We start from the raw sequence: 16127 nt of genomic DNA on the forward strand, positions 1-16127 counted from the left end.
CACACACACACGCGCACGTTCAGTACACAGGCACACACACACACACACGCAGACCAAGACACACACACACACGAGCGATGCGTGGGCTGATTTATAATCTGCCGCCCCCGCCGTTATGTCTGCGGGGCGGGCGGGATGAAATAAAGAGAAGACAAATACATTGTGTGGATACAGTCTTGTCCGTTAGTGCGTAAGCCTAAGCTTTAGGGCCTGTAACTGTACGCACGACAATCAGCCGAACATGCCAATCGCCACTTGCTTTTGGGAGAGGTGCAGAAAAAGCTCACGCTGATCCACGGTGGCAAAGAGGGACGTCAGAGTTGAATTCAATAAGAGAAAAGCGGCGAAATGGCGAGCTGAAGGGGACTGTAGCCTGATGTTCAGATGGGTTAAATGGAAACTGAAATGTGGACACGGGACAGTAGATCTAGGAGGAGTTGATGCCTCTTGGGTATTTTAGACTGTTTACATGATGAATCTGTCCTTTTTAAAAAAAAAATGATTGGGCTTTGCTTATCTTGTATTGTTGTGTAAAATAACCTGTATTTGGGTTATTGTGTATATGAATGTGTAGTTTAATGTGTTTATTGTGTTTTTTTCCCTGTGTATTGTGGTGCTATACAGGGCTCATCTGGAAAAGAGACCTCGGTCTCAGCATTGACTCCCTGTCAAAATACATGTTAAAATTAAAAAATACACTAAAGAAAGCTCTCACATGTTAAGTTCTGCAGAATTATACACATATATAATTATACATACACTTCTTGCAGTGAAATTATACACCAAATGTAGGCTATATTTTAATTCGGGAACAGGCGTGACCCAACACACCACTAACACACGCACACACGCACGCACGCACGGGCGCACGCACGCACGCACGCGCGCACACACACACACACACACACACACACACACACACACACACACACACACACACACGGCTAACCTTCTGGGGACACACAACTCAGTCCCATTCAAAATCCTATTTTCCCTAACCCCTAAACCAAACAAGTACTCTTACCCTTACCCTAACCTCAACCCCCAAAAACCTAACCATAACCCTAACCCTAAACCTAGCTCCTAACCCTTAACGTAATTCTAACCCTAACACTAATTATCACCTTAACCCTAAACCCCCTAGAAATAGCATGTGACCTCGTGGGTACTAACAAAATGTCCTCAGTTGGTCAAATTTTGGTTAATTTACTCTTCTTGTGGGGAATAGTTAAACACACGCACACGCGCACACGCACACACGACTCTATAACCCTCTAAAAAGCAGAAGTAATTCCACATCTCACACACACAAAGGCGACCTCTTTCTCCCTGCGAGAGTGTAGGACTGCACGCGCGCTGGGCTAACAAATGAAAGCCCCATCCATTCCTCTTAGCCAGATAACTACAGTAAGTGAATGGAGTCCTGTCCCTGTAGGGTAATGGAGGGGAGGGGTATTAGTGGCTGGCTGGCTGGCTGGCTGGCTGGCTGGCTGGCTGGCTGGCTGGCTGGCTGGCTGGCTGGCTGGCTGCTTTGGCTTGCGTTGTTGGTCTCTCTCTCCCCTTCTCCCTCTCTCTCTGTCTCTCCTTCTCCCTCTCTCTCCCTGTCTCTCATTCCCCTGACCTGAACCTCAACTACAGGCTGTTTCGAGAGAGAGAGAGAGAGGGGGAGGGACAGACAAAAGCTACAGGTCCTTTCCCCAGTACTACTCCTCCTCTCTCTCTCTCTCCTCTAACTCATATTTGATCTGGGGGACATGATGAGGCTGTGTTGGCCTATTTACTCTGTGATTTGAAACGCTCTGTTCACAAATTCATGTACTGCCTGTCGCGAATTGCATACAAGTTGATGGTGTCTATTGTCGGATCACTTCTGTTCATTTCTGATCACACTCGTTCGGTAGGAGTGGGTTAAGGGCATACAGAATAGCAACCGACACTGTACACTCTCAGTCGGTTCAATATAAATGACAGGCTCTAGAACTAGCAACTACCATCTACCACCCGAGCCTCTGGGAACCAAGGACACTGCCCTGCCAAGGTGAGCCATTCGTCTAGCTCAGGGTTAGGCAATCCTGGCCCTGATTAGATAGAGAGACAGGAGTGAACGAAAGAGAGGGTGTGATAGAGAAACAGGAGGGAACGAGAGATGAGCAATACGAGAGAGAGAGAGGGGTGAAAGAGAAACAGGAGGGAACGAGAGATGAGCAATACGAGAGAGAGAGAGAGGGGTGAAAGAAGGTGAATGAGCAAAAGAGAACTCAGTAAAGGACCACCTCCCTCCTGGAGACTCATGGCTCATATGTGTTGTATAACTGATGTGTGAGCTGGTTGGTTTGCCGATCAGGCCCTTGTCACTGCCCGGTTCTCTCCGACCCGCGTGGACCCGCTCCACACTAAGACAACACGGGACGGAGGGCATTTTGGGTCGAGTTTAACACAGTGACACCTTCCCTCGTTGCACCCTACCTGTACTGGGACGGCCCTCTTCGTCCTCAACTCAACCTTAAATGCCATTCAAACTATCGCGTGCTTTGATCGTCGTGAGATGTTCTCGCAAACGATCCATACTTCCACATATTTCCAAACCCTGTGCTTATCAAAGATGATCAACACTTGAATTCATAAAAACTTCACCGCATTTAAATGACGGCATAAACGAAGGTAAAACATTGCAATATACATTATGTAATGACCTTGTTAGAAATTGACCTTGTTAGAAATTGTTAGAAGTTCAAACCCCCGACTTGACAAGGTACAAATCTGTCGTTCTGCCCCTGAACAGGCCCCTAACCCACTGTTCCTAGGCCGTCATTGAAAATAAGAATTTGTTCTTAACTGACTTGCCTAGTTAAATAAAGGTAAAAAATATATATATATGATGCTCTGAGGTTATCAGTTGACTTAATTTAATGACGTAAGAGTCTTCAAACCTCCATAGTTTATAACATACATTCCACCATCCAAGACACCAAACTAATTTATGCAAAACATGTTAAACATGGCTCTGACTGTTTACAGAACGACACCTTTCCGTTCATTATTGTGACACATATTCTCCTAGCCTGTGGTTATCGTTGTGAGAACACGCTAGCAACATGCCGGGCAACAACGGAGTGGCTGTATGACGATACGGCTGTCACAGCCAGAGGAGACCCCTTTACCATTACATGTTAACACACTGTCAGTCACAACAGCCTCGTTCGTTAGTCCCAACTCACCTAGGCTGACAGCTAATTAGGCCTAGTGTGTGTGTGTGTGTGTGCGTGATGGTACGGCTGGGTCAAAAATATCCAAACAGATAATAATATAGCAATACATCCAGTAAGGACCTGCAGTACACAAGAGTAAAATAACAGAGAGTAAACATACGCCAGTAAAGCCCTAGAATACACAATCAAATATGGATTTGTTGACACTTGTGGTGTGAAAAACTATTTGCCCCTTTTCAGATTTCCTATAATTTTGCATATTTTTTTCGACACTGAATGTTATCAGATCTTCAACCAGAACATAACGTTAGATAAAGGTAACCTGAGTTTACAAATAACAGCAAAATGTGATACTTATTTATTGAATTAACAAAGTTACGCAACACCCAATTCCCCTGTGTGAAAAAGTAATTGCCCCATTTCACTCAATAACTGGTTGTTCCACCTTGAAGCACCAACGACTCCAACCAAACGCTTCCCGTAGTTGTTGATCAGTCTCTCACGTCGCTGTGGAGGAATTTTGGCCCACTCTTCCATGCAGAACTGCTGTGACTCAGAGACTTTTGTGGGTTTTCAAGTGGGAACGGTTCGTTTCGAGTCCTGCCGCAACATCTCAATTGGGATTAGAACTGAACTTCGACTAGGCCATTCCAAAACTTCTTCAAATGTGTTGCTTTTTAACCATATCCATGCAGACTTGATTGTGTGTTTTGGATCATTGTCTTGCTGCGTGACCTAGCTGCGCTCCAGCTCACAGACGGATGGCCTTGTAGAACTCTCTGATACAGAGCAGAATTCATGGCTCCTTCTATTAAAGCAAGCCGTTCAGGTCCTGCGGTAGCAAAACATCTCCAAACCATCCCACGACCGCCGCCACGCTTGACCGTTGGTTTAAGGTTCTTACTGTGGAATGCAGTTTTCGGTGTTTGCCAGACATAAATGGGACCCACCTCGTCTAAAGTACCGGAGTATCAAAAATATGCAAAAGCAGAGACAATTAGAAAGGGGACAAATACTTTTCCACAACACTGCATGCAAACACCTGTACGTCTGAGATGACTCATTCTAACGGACTGTATTTCTGCGTGTTTTTGTCTGTGCGCGCTGTGGTCATGCACGTGTGTGTCCATACTCCCGTTTCCTCTGCGCCAGCGGTTTGTTGAATCATCTCGGTCAGGACAGCAAAAAACCCATGGGATGTCTTTTGTTTGAGCAGAGGGGACACCCCCCCCCCCCCCCCCCCCCCCCCCCCCCCCCCCCCCCCCCCCCCCCCCCCCCCCCCCACACACACACACAAAATCACTGGGCCATCACTGAGTCTCCAATTAGACCCCTAGAACAATCTGAGACCGAGGGGGAGGAACGTAGGGGGGAGAGTGGGAGGGATAGAGGGAGAGATTGGATGAGAAGAAGTCCTAATTCAGAATCAATTTGACGAGGCATTGCAATCAGCCTCAAGGGTTTGTTTTGTGGCTGTACGAGAAGAGTCAAATTGGGTTGGCACCACTCTCTCCACTTTAGCGGAGAACAGGACAAAATTGTGTATCCTGCACTCTTAGCATGAAGGTGCCATCTAGAACCTAAAATAGTTTGTCACCTGTCCACATTTATTTATTATTTAACCTTTACTTAACTAGGCAAGTCAGTTAATAAGAACAAATTCGTATTTTACAATGACGGCCTACCCCAGCCAAACCCTCCCCTAACCCGGATGACGCTGGGCCAGTTGTGCACTGCCCCATGGGACTCCCGATCACAGACGGTTGTGATAACAAACCCTGGTTTGATCCCTGATTGTGTGACCCCTTTATCACTATCACATTGCCTTAGACCACAGTGCCACTTGGAAAGTCTCATTACAGAACCCTTTGAAGAACCTTTTTGGTTCCAGGTAAACCTGGAACCAAAAACCTTTTGGTTCCAGGTAGAAGCCTTTTGGGTTCCATGTGGAACACTTTCCACAAAGTTTTTTTTATACCTGGAACCAAAAAGGGGTTCTCTTATGGAGTCAGCCAAAGAACCCTACACACACATGGGCTCCCGAGTGGCATAGCGGTCTAAGGCACTGCATCTCAGTGCTAGAGGTGTCACTACAGACCCTGGTTTGATCACGGGCTGTATTACAACCGGCCTTGATCGGGAGTCCCACAGGGCGGTGCACAATTGGCCCAGCGTCGTCCGGGTTAGGGGAGGGTTGGCCTGGGGTAGGCCGCCATTGTGAATAACAATTTGTTTGTAACGGACTTGCCTGGTTAAATAAAAAAATAAAGATTCTAAGAGTATGGGTTAGTTGTTTGGGGGAGAGAGAGAATTCTTCAACCAAGTGTGTGTGAAGTCTTCTTATCGAATCAGTGTGTGTGTTTGCATGACAGAGTCCGGGGCCGGGATAACTGTGTGAGAGAGTCATTTTGACAGATTTAGCTCAAAGCCTAGGAGGGGGTACTTTAGATGTCAGGACTGGTCTTTCAGGAGGAGAGAGGGGGCTAAGAGCTGGCATGTCCTTTCACCAACTGGCCAGGATGGATGGAGGGTGAGGGATGTCACTCACTCACACATACGCATTCACACACTACATTGCATCCAAGTAAACACAGTGGGCAAAAAGTGGACTGTACCCTTACTTGCCAGAAGAGGGCACTGTAATGACAAACAAATGGAATAATCTGCAGATAAACTGATGTTAAATCTATTGTCGTCTCATTGGGGGGGGGGGGGGTATAAAGTTACCCTGATTCTATGTTAGGTTTAAGATTTTATCGCTTATGGTTTAATGGATGGTTTGAGTTTGGTAAGCTGATCCTAGACGTGTGCCTAATGTGCCAGGTACCTTCTACCTCTATCATATCATATCCAAACATGAACTTAATGGCCTCATGACTCAGGAGAAAGAGAAATGGTCATGTGACTCTACAGCGAGACACAGTGGCTTCATCTCATCACTTTTCTCCTCTCCTCTCTCATTCTCTCCATTCCTCTCCTCTCCTCTCTTTTCTCATTCTCTTCTTTCCTCTGGTCCCTGCAGGGAGCAGCTTAACTGACACCCGATCAATCGATATAAAGCCTACCCGCTATCTGTCGGACTCCTCTGTGTCTCACTAACACTTTGTCTCCTCTCTCTCACCCCCTTTTGTCCCTCTTCTGCACTCTCTCGCCTCACCTCTTACCTCTCTCTCTCTCAACTTCTCCCCTACCCTCTCGCTCGTACGGGCACGCGCGCGCACCATGAATGTTTAGCCACGGCAGGCGCAACCCCTTGCCACAACACTTCGTCTACACGCACAACCACACTTCCGTTCTCTACTCATAATCTCAACGAGCCAATCCACAGCAGCTGTATTTGCCATTAAAACCTGGTGGAAACAACTGCTCGGTTCATAAAACACACTTCAGTCTCACTTTGTGGAAGTTCAACCCGACGGCTCCCCGTTGGCATTCATGTGTTTTTAATATGGCTTCCAGTACACAAAGTTAGTGTCAGAGGCACATCAACTATCTTTTATAGGTATGGTAAACAGAAAGCAATAGTATTCTGTGGACACATGGTGTGGAGTGGAGGGTTTTGGCATTGTCATAGAGAGAGATAGATGGAAGGAGAGCGAGTAGACGGAGACAGGAGCATACTACATCAACTTGAGTTCGACAAAAGATGGTAACCAACACGGGTGAAGCCAATGTATATGTTGTCAATCTATAGGAATAATTTCTGTTTGAACCAGTCACAGTGGACAGAGAAGCGTTTCCATTGGATCGGCAACGTAAAGAGTTTGTTTGAGTCTGAATGTTTCCCGATGGCTGTGTACAGTTCACCTAGAGGTCCTCCTCTCCACTCTCATCTCTAATTTGATGGGGATGCGCTCTGCTTATAGGTGGTAAGCTACTTATGGATGTTTGTTAAGTAGCAGTTCAAATATCTGTTGAATAAAACATGGTGAGAAGTGGCTCATTTTGAGCCAGGAGAAATGAGGCCTATTGCACCACAGATGTATCATTCTACAACGGCTGGATAACTCCACACAACCTGTACATCAGAGTGTATTCAGAATGGGTGTTATGGAGAAGCTCAATGAGATTCAGACGGGCATAGAATCACCTGGAGACCAGACTTCTATTCACGTTGACGTGACATCTTAAAGACTACTGTACTCTCCCTGTCTCCGGAAGTCTCTCTTCCAGTTAGTATTTCTTTCTTTCTGCCTCTCTTTGTCACACGCTCTTGACGCACACGGGCGCGTGCAGGCACACCCTCTGCGTGCTCCGGCAGGCGAGTACTCACGGTGACTCTGAAGGGCGTGGCTGCTGCGGCAGGTTCCATGGTGTGGGTGATCTTGTCCGGCGCACCACCAGGCATGCTCCGTCGGCGGCCCGTTCGCTCCGGGGGCGACTCTGGGGGAGACAGGGAAGAGAGAGACAGGGAAGAGAGAGAGAGAGAAGAGAGAGACAGAAGAGAGAGACAGGGAAGAGAGAGAGAGAAGAGAGAGACAGGGAAGAGAGAGAAAGGGAAGAGAGAGAGAGAGACAGGGACGAGAGAGACAGGGAAGAGAGAGACAGGGAAGAGAGAGAGACAGGGACGAGAGAGACAGGGAAGAGAGAGAGAGAGAGACAGGGAAGAGAGAGACAGGGAAGAGAGAAAGAGAGAGACAGGGACGAGAGAGACAGGGAAGAGAGAGAGAGAGACAGGGAAGAGAGAGAGAGAAGAGAGAGAGAGAAGAGAGAGACAGGGAAGAGAGAGAAAGGGAAGAGAGAGAGAGGGAAGAGAGAGAGAAGAGAGAGACAGGGAAGAGAGAGAAAGGGAAGAGAGAGAGAGGGAAGAGAGAGAGAGGGAAGAGAGAGAAAGGGAAGAGAGAGAGACAGGGAAGAGAGAGACAGGGAAGAGAGAGAGAGGGAAGAGAGAGAGAGAGAGAGACAGGGACGAGAGAGACAGGGAAGAGAGAGAGAGAGAGACAGGGACGAGAGAGACAGGGAAGAGAGAGAGAGAGACAGGGAAGAGAGAGAGAGAGAGACAGGGAAGAGAGAGACAGGGAAGAGAGAGACAGAAGAGAGAGACAGGGAAGAGAGAGAGAAGAGAGAGACAGGGAAGAGAGAGTCAGGGAAGAGAGAGAGAGAGAGACAGGGAAGAGAGAGACAGGGAAGAGAGAGAGAGAGACAGGGACGAGAGAGACAGGGAAGAGAGAGGCAGGGAAGAGAGAGAGAGAGACAGGGAAGAGATAGAGACAGAGAGGACATCAGTCAGGATAATGGAGTAAAATACATGTTGTGCAACCGGCTTTGTTTCCAAAAGTCAGGCTCAGTTAAGCAACCAGCAGAACGTTTCTTTAATTTTGCACATTGTTTTCATGTTCTTGTTCAACTCCATTTCATTTGTTGTCTCTAAATAGACAGCCCTGGGGTCTATCTTGATCTGACACTGCTTTGTCTTTCATTGTGTGTCTGTTCTATGTGCAGTGATTTATCACAGACAGTGATCGTTACCACTCTATCAGAGCCATGCGGTACCATGTGCTGCAGATCGGGACATGTCCACTCCAAGAATGTGAGACATGCCAAGTATGCATGTTGATACAGCGATACGCTTCAGACGATGGTACAGCACAGAACAGGACTGACATTAACCGCGGGTTGCCATGTTTTTGCAGATGGGTGAACTAACTTAACCCCTCGCGGCAATGTTTCCATTCGAAACTGTAGCAATTAGCGCTTGAGGCACATAACTCATTGTTGTTTTGTTTTTGACAGGAGAGGTTTCATGTCTTGCATTGTGTTCTGGTTCATCTACCTTGTGATCGAAAGTGGACACTTTTCCCCTTAAAAAAACCCACACAAAATCACCCCTGTCAGATACCGCATACTTTAAGGGAAAGGAAGAAACCAGGAGACAGGTTTTTGGTGTTGTCAGTGTCGGTAGTCAGACTCCCCTGTCTGTCTGTTAGCCTGTCAGCATTAGCTGTGCCACAGTAAATTAAAACGTCTGCTATGTTACAGGGCTGTCTGCTGTTTTAGCACACAGAGTAACTGGATAAAAGGACAAGACAAGGTCTGACTGAGGGAGAACACACGCGTCCTGCTGGGACAGACAACCGATGGGAACGTCCTGTACTGTATACACCTCGACTCAGTCCCGACTGTGCTGACGCCAGTATGCCGTACAACTCGCAGTAGGCTACGCGCGAAAACAAGCGCTCAAGCTAAACTTTCGCACTTTTTTGACATCATGTGAACACTGAAATAGCAAATCAAATGTCACTGGTCCCGTGCGCCTAATACAACAGCTGTCGACATCGCTGCTTAGTGTGAACTCTCCCTTCATGTAAGTACTGTCAATCCCCCCCCCTCCCACAACCTTCTATAGCAGACACAATCCCCCCCCCCCCCGACCTCTGTGAGGTCACTGGCAGGCCAATGTTGATCTGTGTCAGTTTAGGGGACATCACCGGTCTCTCTCTCTAATTCACTCTCAATTTTCAATTGGCTTGGGAGACATGTGTTTCCATTGCCGAAGCGAGTGATTTAAACAACAAAAAAAACACAAGTGAGAAGACACAAAACAATATCAACAGAAAACTATTAGAAAGAGAACAGCAAACATTGCACTCACAAAGGGTTATAAAAGGGTTATAAAAGAGAGGCATTTCAAGTGTTATATTATCAGCTGTGGACCGTGTTTTAGCAGTGTGCAAATAGCTGTAGTACAAATAGTAGGGGAAGATAAATAAGCAGATACATATTGGTGGTATTTACAACGCTGTTTGTTCTCCACTGGTTGCCCTTTTCTCAAGGCAACGGGCCACAAATCTTGCAGCTGGGATTGCACACTGTGGTATTTCACCTAACAGACATGGGAGTTTATCAATGTTTGATTTGTTTTCAAATTAATTTGTGGGTCCATGTGATCTGCGGGAAATATGTATCTCTAAGGCGGTAACATGCTTGGCAGGGGGATAGGAAGTGCAGCTCGGTTTCCCACTCATTGTGTGGGCAGTGTGCACATAGCCTGGCTTCTCTCGAGAGCCAGGTCTGCCTACGGCGGCCTCTCTCAATAGCAAGGCTATGCTCACTGAATCTTTACAAAGTCAAGGATTTTCTTAATTCTGGGACAGTCATAGTGGCCAGGTATTCTACCACTCTGTACTCTCTTTTTATGGCCAGATAGCGTTCCAATTGTATTGATTCTTTCGAGGTTGTCAAGTAGTTATCTTTTTGCTTTCTCATAATTTGTTTGAGTCTAATTGTGTCTTGGTCTTGGGGCTCTGTGGGGTCTATTTGTATTTGTGAACAGAGCCGCAGAACCAGCTGGCTGAGGGGACTCTTCTCTAGGTTCATATCTTTGTAGGTGAGGGCTTTTAGGCGGTTGTAGAACTGAACAGCTCTTTTATGGATGTTGATAACTAGCAGGTATAGCCCTACTTTGACTCTGCATGCATTGTTTGGGGTTTTGCGTTCCACACAATAATATTTTTGCATAATTCTGCACGCAGAGTCTCAATTGGGTGTTTGTCCCTTTTTGTGAATTCTTGGTTGGTAAGCGGACCCCAGACCTCACAACCAAAGAGGGCAACGGGTTCCATAAGTAATTGAAGTATATTTTTTAGCCAGATCCTAATTTGGGATGTCAAGTTCTATGTTCCTTCTGATGGTGTAGAAGGCCCTTATTGCCTCGTCTCTCAGATCGTTCACAGTCTTGTGGAAGTTACCTGTGGTGTTGATGTTTAGGGCGAGGTAGGTATAATTATTTGTGTGCTCTAGGACAACTGTGTCTAGATAGAATTTGTATTTATTGTCCTGGCTACTGGACCTTTTTCGGAACACCGTGATGTTTGTCTTGCTGAGATTCACTGTCAGGGCCCAAGTCTGACAGAATCTGGGCAAAAGATCTAGATACTGCTGTAGGCCGTCCTTGGTTGGGGACAGAAGCACCAGATCATCTGCAAACAGTAGACATTTGATTTCAGAGTCCATTAGGGTGAGGCCATGTACTGCAGACTGTTCTAGTGCCCTCACCAATTCATTGAAATAAATGTTGAAGAGGGTGAGGCTCAAGGTACATTCTTGTCTCACCCCACGGCCCTGAGGAAAGAAATCTGCCAATTTTAACTACAAACTTGTTGTTCGTGTACATTGATTTTACAATGTCATACGGTTTCCCCCTCGACACCGCTTTCCATCAATTTGCATAGCAAACCACCGCGCCAAATTGAGTCTCTCTCTCGCTCTCAACTCTTTTTTTTGCAGCTCAACAAAAAACAAACACGACACTGCACGTGGCTTTCACTATAGGTCCCAAAGCTACATCTGTCAATCAACAATAAGTCACGTCCTTACAAGGAAATCGTACAGTTGTACCATAAGCCCAATGGAGTACAGATAAGGGTGCATAAGGTTTGCCAAAGGGTACACTATTACTCTACAGAATACACACGTTTTAATTAGAAGGATTTAATAATTGGTAAAGAGAGACTGTAAAACGTGTTTTCCCGGGACTCATATGAAGAGCAGCCTGTTCTCCTCGTACGGTACACACGGTGCAGATGGTAGCAACATGTGTAGGCATGCAGTGCAATTTGACACACTAATTAGCTCACGACATAATGAGGCATGTGTGTAGAGTACTGCAGATCAGAGTAGTTTCCTCTCTCATAGCGAACACATGCAGGGGCCAGCTGTGAATCCTACACTCAGTCACTGGTTGGAGGAATGGTTGGCTACAGGTTGGCTGTAAAGTGTTAAACACACACACACACACACCTGTGTACCAATAGGGACTGGGGAAAGCAGGAGATGCACTAGCGAAACATAGGTAATACAGAAGACACTTGTGGAAGAAGAAATGCAAATTAAAGTTGCCCCTGTGTGAGTTAAACATAAAACCTTTACACACCCGGAGATCTGAGGAGAATTAATTATCTTGCAGCAGCCTATCAGGCACTTTATTGAACTTTATTTATCTTTGTGTGTGTGTGTGTGTGTGTGTGTGTGTGTGTGTGTGTGTGTGTGTGTGTGTGTGTGTGTGTGTGTGTGTGTGTGTGTCAGTCGAGGCTGCTGAGGGGATCACGGCTCATAATAATGGCTGGAACGGAGGGGATGGAATTGCATGTGTGTGTGTGTGTGTGTGTGTGTGTGTGTGTGTGTGTGTGTGTGTGTGTGTGTTTGTGTGTCTGGCAGCAGACAGAGGTATGTGTTGTCCGTCAGGTCAGCTAGAGGGCACATACAGTAGATGTTTTGTCTTTGAGTATTTGAGTATTGAGTATTGTCTCAACGAGGTCCACCCGCTGCCCTGTACAAGCCCTCCTCCTCTACCTCACCTCGTCCTTCAGCATCTTCTCGCTCACACTTCCTCTACCTCTCCCCTCCTTCATGTCTTTCTCCTCTTCCTCCTCCATAGCCCGAAAAAAAAACAGCCATCCCTCCTACCTTCCCTACGGCTCTCACTCTTATCCTCCCCCCTTCCTCTACTTCTGTTTGCCCATAAACAGATCTCTCCATCCTCCCTAGCCCTCCCTAGCCTCACTCCGTCTCCCTATCCTTCCCTCCATCCCTCCTAACAGTTGGTTAATAGGACAGAGTCTCACACCACCTGGCAGTGTGAGTCTCAGGGGACCTGGGAGATGATAAAGCCCAGATGGCAGTCACCTGGCTGGGCTTGTAACGTTGCTCAGCCTGGGTCTCCGAGTGTAGTTAATGGCCCTCTATAGGAGAGGCTGCAGAGCCTTGGGTCGGGCAGGGGAAGATAAGAGGCTGGATGGAGGAGAGAAGTGAGTCACTTCACTCCTTCTGAGAAACAGTACGAACCCATGAGAGATTGAGAAAGGTGCTGGAATCGCAGAGAAGGTGGTTAAACAGTTGTAGAGATATGTGCGTTTGTACATGCAGTATATGCATCTCTTTCTCCCTCTCTTTCAGTTAAATTACATTCCAATTTAAGGGCTTTATTGGCATGGGAAACATATGTTAACATTGCCTAAGCAAGTGAACTTGATAATAAACAAAAGTGAAATAAACAATAAAAAAAACAGTAAACGTTACACTCACAAAAGTTGCCGAAAAAATAAAGACGTTGCACGTTTCATATTATGTGCAGATAGTTAAAGTACAAAAGGGAAAATAAATCAACATAAATACATAAATATGGGTTGTATTTACAGTGGTGATTGTTCTTCACTGGTTGCCCTTTTTTTGTGATGGTACACTGTGGTATTTCACCCAATAGATATGGGAGTTGATCAAAATTGGGTTTGTTTTTCAAATTCTTTGTGGGTCTGTGTAATCTGAGGGAAATATGTGTTTCTAATATGGTCATACATTGGACAGGAGGTTAAGAAGTGCAGCTCAGTTTCCACCTCATTTTGTGGGCAGTGTGCATATAGCCTGTCTTCTCTTGAGGGCCAGGTCTGCCTGCGGCGGCCTTTCTCAATAGCAAGGCTATGCTCACTGAGTCTGTCCATAGTCAAAGCTTTCCTTAAGTTTGGGTCAGTCACAGTGGTCAGGTATTCTGCCACTGTGTTACACCCTGTTTAGGGCCAAATAGCATTCTAGTTTGCTCTGTTTCTTTTGTTAATTATTTTCAATGTATCAAGTAATTATCTTTTTGTTTTCTCATGAATTGGTTGGGTCTAATTGTGTTGCTGTCCTGGGGCTCTGTGAGGTCTGTTTGATAACAGAGCTCCAGGACCAGCTTGCTTAGTTTGGATTGGATTGACTCTTCTCCAGATTGACTCTTCTCCAGGTTCATCTCTCTGTAGGTGATGGCTTTGTTATGAAGTTTTGGGAATGGCTTCCTTTAGGTGGTTGTAGAATTTAACAAATCTTTTCTGGATTTTGATAATTAGTGGGTATCGGCCTAATTACGCTCTGCATGCATTATTTGGTGTTTTACATTGTACACTGAGGATATTTTTGCAGAATTCTGCATGCAGAGTCTCAATTTGGTGTTTGTTCCATTTTGTGAATTATTGTTTGGTGAGCAGAACCCAGACCTCACAACCTTAAAGGGCAAAAGGTTCTATAACTGATTCAAGTATTTTTAGCCAGATCCTAATTGGTATGTCAAATTCTATGTTTCTTTTGATTGCAAAGACGAACCTTCTTGCCTTGTCTCTCAGCTCGTTCACAGCTTTGTGGAAGTTACCAGTGGTGCTGATGTTTAGGCCAAGGTATGTATCGTTTTTTTGTATTTGTGGACCTTTTTTTGGAACACAATTATTTATGTCTTACTGAATTTCTTTCTTTCTCTCTCTCTCTCTCTCTCTCTCTCTCTCTCTCTCTCTCTCTCTCTCTCTCTCGCTCTCTCTCCGTCAGAACTCTATTAGACATGTCTGTAGCCGACCCCTATTGTCCCTTCCAACCTCCAGAGTGACAGCTACCTTTCTCCTTCACTCGCTCCTCTCATTGTTTGGCCCCCAAGGACAATTTCCTCAATGCTCCATTCCCTTGGCAACCCCACCAGCCTAGCCGCACACTACCCTCCAGATGCCCTGACCAGGACATTCCAGGGAGAGGCATGCTCTCATTCCACCGCCAGCCCCCCTCCCCCCACCAAGGATGCTTTCAGCTTCAAACAGCTTCAACTGAAATACCAAAACGAATGAATTTTTCAGCGCCCCATTGGATTTGGTTATGTCAGCATGTGTGTGTCATCGTCTGGGTGCTAGGTGTATTTGTATGAAGCACAGTGTGCGGTGAGGTACATGTAATGTGTCACACACTGTGATAAGACAAAGAGACACTAGCTAGATAGCATCAGGGTTAATTATAGTAGGGAAAGCGGAACATGCTGGATATAGCAAGGACACTTTGCATGGTGAGTCGATAAAGTGTGTTTGAATGTGTGTGTGCGTATGAGTGTGCGCATGTATGCACATGCATTTGTGTGTATGCGTTATGCACGTGAGTGAGGACCCAAAAGCGGTTTAAAGAGTCCTTTAATGTCAAAACACAGGGAAGACATAGATCCTCTTCAGATGTATATAATGGCAAAATAGACAACCCGCAGAGAGGGCGACAAATGAATCATAAAGTCCTTCTGATATTTACAGAAGAGTCCCCCTTCTTAGCAGCAGAGGAGAATAGCCGGGTTAGCGGGTAGGCGCGGGTCGTAGAGGACAGAGGTACCTGATCACACGTAGCATCAGATGAACAGGCAGATTCCGACAGGACGGGACAAGGGTGAAGCAAACGAGACGATAGTTTGGTTCTGGCATGAGAAACTCAAACGAGAATCTGACAAAGACAGAAGCAGGAACAGAGAGAGAAATAGAGACCTAATCAGAGGGAAAAAAGGAACAGGTGGGAAAAGGGTGAACGAGGTAGTTAGAGAAGATGAGGAACAGCTGGGGGAAGGAGAGGAAGAGAAGGTAACCTAATACGACCAGCAGAGGGAGACGGAGTGAAGAGAAAGAACAGGAACAAGACATAATATGACAATACATGACAGTATGAGTGTATGCAAAGGCATCATGCCCATACGGGGCACAGGGGCATGTGCCCCCTCAGATTTGTCCTAGCCACAGCCATTTTATGAAGTTGGCTTTAGCTAGCCCAGATAGCTTCCCAATCTCCCAACCTCATTACTAGCTACCAAGAAGCCATTTCAGTCTATCAATCAAGTTGTAGTAGCTAGCTTGTCTAATTATCTTAGCTGGCATGCCTGCTGGCAAGGTTGGTAGACTTTAGAAAAGCAAGCAATCACTAAATGTACTGAACAAGAATCACATTCCTGTCAATCTTTTACCCAGATTTTTGCAGAGATACAGAGAAGCATATGTGACTCGTTTCAGGAAACTAGGCATACGTAGCACGTCACTATTTCACAGGAGAGGCATTTGAACATAAACATACACTTTTTTAATCAAAATGTGTTTTTTTTTGCCAGAAATGCCTTCTGGAACATGTGAACTGTCATGTGCCTCAACAACAAATGTGTATTCC

General features: G+C 46.0%; 1 protein-coding gene across 2 annotated transcripts in view; it reads right to left on the bottom strand.

Moving 5' to 3' along the window:
- The window catches only part of LOC139387984 (disabled homolog 2-interacting protein-like), a 181175-nt gene that overhangs the window by 140697 nt on the left and 24351 nt on the right, over positions 1-16127 (bottom strand). Inside the window, exon 2 of one of the 2 annotated variants that reach the window (XM_071134436.1) lies at positions 7483-7592. In XM_071134436.1, the coding sequence (XP_070990537.1) occupies positions 7483-7592 (110 nt within the window). Of the gene's footprint in view, positions 1-7482; positions 7593-16127 lie in introns of those variants that run through there. The other variant, XM_071134439.1, reaches the window with a different exon arrangement.

Source organism: Oncorhynchus clarkii, chromosome 29 (genome assembly GCF_045791955.1).
Source record: "Oncorhynchus clarkii lewisi isolate Uvic-CL-2024 chromosome 29, UVic_Ocla_1.0, whole genome shotgun sequence".
Classification (NCBI taxonomy): Eukaryota; Metazoa; Chordata; class Actinopteri; order Salmoniformes; family Salmonidae; genus Oncorhynchus; species Oncorhynchus clarkii.